Here is a 6044-nt window from a genome sequence, read left to right on the forward strand (position 1 = left end):
CGCCCGCCCCCGCCTGGACCGAGAGGAAGAAGAAAGGGGAGGCTGGTACCTACAGGTCAGGGCGGCTGGCCTAAGGGAGGCAGGGCCAGGCCAGGCCCCGGAGCGTCTCACCACCACCCTAGCCTGCATCCTGTCCGGGGGGCCACGGCAGTGGGAACGGTCGCTGGCAGCTCTGGGGCCTTTCTGTGTTTAAAAAACAGCCTGAGTGGGGTCCGATCTATCCGCCGCACAGCTCGCCATGTCAGGAGCGCCGCGCCTGCTGACAATCCAGCCACATGCGGCGAGCACCTCGACCTTAGGACATTTCATCCTAAAAAGAAACCACATGTCCTTCAGCCACCCCAGCCCTCTCCTCAGAGGCCAGCCAGGGCTGTGGCATCGTGAATGCAGTTCGGCAGGGCGGGGGGAAGGGGAGGGGGAGCAGGGACAGATGAGGAAAGGTCTACAGGTGATGGAGTGGAGTTCAAGTGCATCATGGTTGCCGTAGTGGCCACTTCAGGGTGGTCTTTCTTTGAGGTGAGAGGAGCCAGGATGCCCCAGGATGGAAGATGACCTGGTTCTACACAAGAAAGACAAGAACTCTTGTCCTCTGGGGGTGACAGGCTCACAGTGGGACGGAGGCAAGAAACCAGCAAGGTATTAGGATGCACAATATGCCAAGAGGCAGCCAGTAAATGATTCTCATCATTGATGTTTCTGTGTTTCTCTACTCTGAAATCGATCAAAAAAAAAAAGATGGTCATCCAAATCTAAGTAGTGACCATCAAATGGCGATTCTAGAGGATCCCCTGGAATTGCTTAGAGCAAGCATGTCAAATGCGGCCCACAACGAATATTTGGGGGCCCAGCCAATATAACAGTGTGCAAGAAACATTTTAATAAAAATTTCATAACTTAATTTTTACAATATCCTGTTATACATAATTATTAATAATGAACTACAATGTTCACTAATGACTGATTACTATAATCATATTGTATTCATTTCCCTTACGTGCCTTACACGCAGGCGCACCATTTCTCTCTACTAATACTAGTAGCGAATATTTTAGCAACCCAAAGAAAACTGAAGCTTTTGTTTTTTTGTGGCCACATCCATTTGCACCTTGTTTAATTTGGCCCGTGTTGGCCTGTGAGTGTGACAGGCTTGGCTTGAGACTTCCGGCTGATGGTGAGGACGGAAGAGGCTGCAGAATGAGTCCTGATGGTGCCAGGACGTCGTCCGAGGGATTTATCATGAACCAGCTGTTCACAAGCTGGAGAGGATTCCCCCACGCTGAGGGCAGATGCGCAGGCAGTTTCCAGAAGCTTCCCATGGCTCTTGCAGCTCCGCACACAGCCCTGCTGTGAGAATGTCCCGGGGCTCAGTGATGCGTGCAGCCTCATGTGAGGCGTCGCCCCCGGGGCAGGGCCAGGCGGGCTTGCCTGTCAGACCTGCTCGCCTGCTGTTCAGCTCAGACCGCGCCAGCGTACCTTCTGCAGGACCAGGAAGCGCAGCATGGAGCCGGTCCCGCGGAGAGCAGGTCAGCACTGGGGCGGGCGGGCAGGCCCGAAGGGGGTCTGAGAGCTGTCCTGGGGGGGTCTCCCTCTCGAGGGGGGTGGAGCCTGTGTGGGGCCCTTGGGCTTGGTTAAGGGCACGGGCGCTCTCTGGCTCAGCTCCACCTTCAAGGAGGGCAGTGTGGGTCGGGAGGGATGAGGATGCTGTTTTGGACTCTGATGTCCGCATTGGTGCCCAGGAGGAAAGAGAGAGGAAGGAGGGAGTTTTCTGGGTTTCGGTGTCAGGCGAGGAGGACCAGCCGCCTCATTTGTGGCTCATTTTGTGAGGCACAAGGGGAGAGACCGGGTCTGCTCCTTCAGTCCTTCCCCGCTCAGCTGGTTTCACATGTTGGTGATCTTTGAGTCAGACACGGTGGGAGGCGGCTGCACTCACACGTGCGCCATCTGGCTGTCATCTGGAACAGCAGTCGCCAACCTTGTGAACCTCATGGACCAGTGGTCCGCAGACACCGGCTGGGCCCTGATGCCTGTGCTGCGCGAGAGGCATCCCGGGGTCCCAGGGAGCAGAGATGCAGGAATGAGCAGGAAGTAGCAGAGGGAAGGGGCAGCGGCAGGGGGCACTCAGCTTCCTGGGCAGAGCACCCCCGGACAGAGGACCGAGCCTGGTGGCCCTCCTGTGTGTCTGGGTCTCCTCTTCCCATGAGAACACCCGTCACAGAGGGCTTCAGGCTCGACCTCATGACCTCATCTTAACCTGGTTATGTCTGCCGCTACCTATTTCCTAAAAGGTCACACCCACAGGTGTTGGGGGTTAGGACAGTCAGGGTGCCTGCAGGCCCCGCCTGGGCCGAGAGGAAGAAGAAAGGGGAGGCTGGTACCTACAGGTCAGGGCGGCTGGCCTAAGGGAGGCAGGGCCAGGCCAGGCCCCGGAGCGTCTCACCACCACCCTAGCCTGCATCCTGTCCGGGGGGCCACGGCAGTGGGAACGGTCGCTGGCAGCTCTGGGGCCTTTCTGTGTTTAAAAAACAGCCTGAGTGGGGTCCGATCTATCCGCCGCACAGCTCGCCATGTCAGGAGCGCCGCGCCTGCTGACAATCCAGCCACATGCGGCGAGCACCTCGACCTTAGGACATTTCATCCTAAAAAGAAACCACATGTCCTTCAGCCACCCCAGCCCTCTCCTCAGAGGCCAGGAGCCAAAGTGAGGGTCTGCAGGGCCGGCTCCCTCCGAGGGCCTGCCTGCTCTGAGCTCCTGGTGCTGCCCGCAGCCCTCGGCCTGGGCTGTCACCTGGCCCCTCCCTGGTGTGTCTGGGTCCTCGTCCCATGAGGACACCTGTCATGTAGGGCTTAAGGCTCGACCCAATGACCTCAGCTGTCGCGACCTATTTCCAAAAGGCCACACTCACAAGTGTTGAGGGGTTAGGACTTCAACCTATCTTCTGGGGGGACACCACCGAACCCACAACACCCTGGTTCATGAGCATCCATGGACTGTCCCCTGCAGAAATGGAATGCGCTGCCCAGGGGCAGCAGGACAGACCTACTCGAGGGCCTGCCCCCTCCCCCCATCCTCACCCCCCTCGTCCCCTGTCCCATAGGCCCTCCCTCCAGCAACGACCCTGAGGGGAGGGGTCCGTGGGGTCTGGCCAGAGGTAAGGCCCCCGCACACTAGCCACCTGGCACCTGCCCACCCTCCTGGCATCGGAGGGTACAGGGCCCCGTTCTCTTCCCGACCCCGGCTTCCCAGTGCGGCGGGCGCTCTGTGTACCGGGCAGAGCCGGTGGAAGGTCTGTGCCTTTGTTTCCTGGGTCAAAGTTTGCCTTTCCCCTCGCACTAGTCTCTGGGACCTGAACTTTGAGTTTTGGAGCAAGTCACATGGCATGAAGTCTCGTCAGATGCCCTGGGCACTGGTTTGGCAGGCTCTTCCTGCCCAGCCCTGCCTGCGGCCCGGAATCCGCAGAGGAGCCTGAGCCTGCAGCCGGGAGGGGACACAGGCCCACCGCACGCCAGCAGCTCCTGCGCGGCTGGGTGTGCACCTCTCGGTGAGTGTGCGCTGCGGGCTGGGCCCCGTGGGAGGAGGGCTCTGCAGCGGCCATTCCCATCTTGCTTGGTTTACACGCTGACGTGCTCTGCTGTTGGAGCATTCACTGCACACACCTCTCAGGAGGCATTCAGCTCCAGCAGGAAGCTTGTCATCCCGTGAACAGGACCAGATGCCAGGGTTCTCGGGTCCAGGGCAAACACTCCCACCCATGTGCCCCCTGTGCCCACCTGTGTCCCCCCTGTACCCTCCTGTGTCCCCTGTGCTCCTGTGTCCCCCTGTGCCCACCTGTCCTCCCTGTGCCCACCTGTGTCCCCCTGTGCCCACCTGTGTCCCCCTGTGCTCACCTGTGACCCCCTGTACCCCTGTGCTCCCCCTGTGTCCCTACCTGTGTGCCCACCTGTGTCCCCTGTGCCCACTTGAGTCCCCCCTGTGCCCACCTATGCCCACCTGTGCACGAGGACTTCATGCACAAGTGTGATGAGAAAAGAAACAATGTAATGCGCAGCCATAGGACCATCAGTGCATCTCCGTGCTTTCTTCCTATCACTGAATCAGCCTGCAGTCAAGAAGGTGTATGTAGCCACACGTACCCAGATGCTAAACCCTAACCCCTGCTGAGGGCGGCTCCTGCCAGCGGATGCTGTTGTCTACAGTGACAGTTCACAGGAGACGCTGGGTGCGAGGTGGCTGTTTCATAGTCACGCCAAGTGCTGTGTGTTTTGTCACCTCGTTGTCCGGGCAGGAGGGGAGAGGGCAGAGGGACTAGCGCAGGAATCGGAAGTCCAGGAAGGGGGCGCGGGCGCTGCCGTTGGCAGGTGTTTTCTGTGCTTGTCCACAGCTCACAGCATTTCAGAATGAGTTACCTGGGTTTAGAGGCTAGAGGCCTTGTGCTCGGGAGCGCAGTGTGGCCACTGTGGTGACAGAGCGGGGCAGGTGTGCTCGGTGGGCGTGGGAGGAGCCCGCTGAGGTCCTCCCAGCACAAGGGCTTGGGTCCCGCCATCAGCACGCCCTCTGCTCAGAGGGCTGACGGGGCTGTGACAGCTGCAGGCACTAGATCCGCACAGACTGGACCTGGGACCCAGCCAGGATCTGCCAGGCCCCGCAGCTCAGCCCTCAGACGCCTGGCCATCTCACCCCCCCACACGCTAGCCGAGGGGTGTGGCCTTGACTGCTCACCCCCAAGAGCCATCCTAGTTTGATGGCATTTATAGCGCTGCGCCCAGGTGTCTCAGTGCCAGGGTCCTGGGGCTGCTGAAAGCGACAGGGTCCACCCTGTGTGAGGCCCAGCCCCCGGCCTGCTTCCCACTGATGGACGTGGGCCCTGGGCACTGCCTCTGGGTGCCAGCTCGTCCAGCCTCACGTTCCCCCGGGGCGGTGCTTCCTGGAGACGGTACCGCCAGAGACGCACTGCTGTCTGCCTGTGCACATCCGTGCTGCGGACACAGGAGTGTCCAGGGGTTTGCTCCCTCCTGCACCCCCCTGTGGAGGATTGTGGTCTAGATCCACCTCCTAAGGCAGTGCCGGTCGGCCAGGCAGCAGCCTGTGTGTCAGAGGCAGATCCGCATCCCGAGAGCCAGAGAAGCCAGGTCTCCCTCTGCCCCAGGTGCCGTGGGTGTCCATCCCGCCGGTCACGGGACACCAGGGCCGGGCTGGTGTCGTCGTCCTCTCTGGGGATCCTCTCCTTCCCTGCCTGTCCGTGGGGAGGATGGCCGGCAGCCCTGCACTGACAACCCTCTGCCGCCGCCCTTTCCGTCCAGGTCCATCCATGGCGGAGCTGCACCGCACGCACTCCTCGCTGGCAGCCCTGGACGAGGAGACGCTGTGGGAGATGACAGAGAGCCACCGCCACAGGATCGTCCGCAGCATCTGCCCCAGCCGCCTCACCCCCTACCTGCGCCAGGCCAAGGTGCTGGGCCAGCTGGATGAGGAGGAGGTGCTGCACAGCCCCCGGTTCACCAACTCGGCCATGAGAGTGGGTGAGCCTGCGCTGTGGGCCGAGGCGGGGGGCGGGGGGACCCTGTGTTAGTTTCTCTGGGGTCGCCCTAACAAAGGACCACAAAGATGGTGGCTGGTGTGAGCTGGGCCCCCTCCCTCTGGTGGCTCCAGGGGAGGACCCTTCCTCCTCTGCCAGCTTCTGGTGGCCCTGGCACCCCTTGGCTGTGGCCCTGGTGCCCGCGGCCGTGGCCCCGGCCCCCTTGGCTGCGGCCGTCGCTCCAGCCTCTGCCTAGTCTACATGCCTCTCTGCGTGTCTCCCTCCCTCTCCTGACACTTGTCCTCGGACACGCCCCCCAGGCTGTGCAGCATGCGCGCCGCTCGCGGTCACACTAGTTACACCCGCGAAGACCCTTCTTCCAGGTCAGGTCCCACTGGCGGGCTCCAGGCGGACACTCCTGGGGGCCAGCCGCCTGTTCCAGCCCAACTGACCGTCTGTTTATTCATTCAGAACCGGGACGCTCATAGAACCACCATATCAGCTTCTTAGGAGAATTGAGTCAGTTTCTAA

At 61.1% G+C, this 6044-nt stretch overlaps 1 protein-coding gene across 1 annotated transcript in view; it reads left to right on the forward strand.

Annotated features, from left to right (window-relative positions):
* Window positions 1-1063: 1063 nt before the first annotated feature.
* Window positions 1064-6044, forward strand: part of CARD14 (caspase recruitment domain family member 14) — a 35944-nt gene continuing 30963 nt past the window's right edge. Inside the window, exons 1-2 of the mRNA XM_015559737.1 lie at window positions 1064-1523; window positions 5299-5517. Coding sequence (XP_015415223.1) covers window positions 1499-1523; window positions 5299-5517 — 244 coding nt within the window. The 5' untranslated portion in view covers window positions 1064-1498. The remainder of the gene's footprint in view (window positions 1524-5298; window positions 5518-6044) is intronic.

This window comes from Myotis davidii, unplaced genomic scaffold, assembly GCF_000327345.1.
Source record: "Myotis davidii unplaced genomic scaffold, ASM32734v1 scaffold211, whole genome shotgun sequence".
NCBI lineage: Eukaryota > Metazoa > Chordata > Mammalia > Chiroptera > Vespertilionidae > Myotis > Myotis davidii.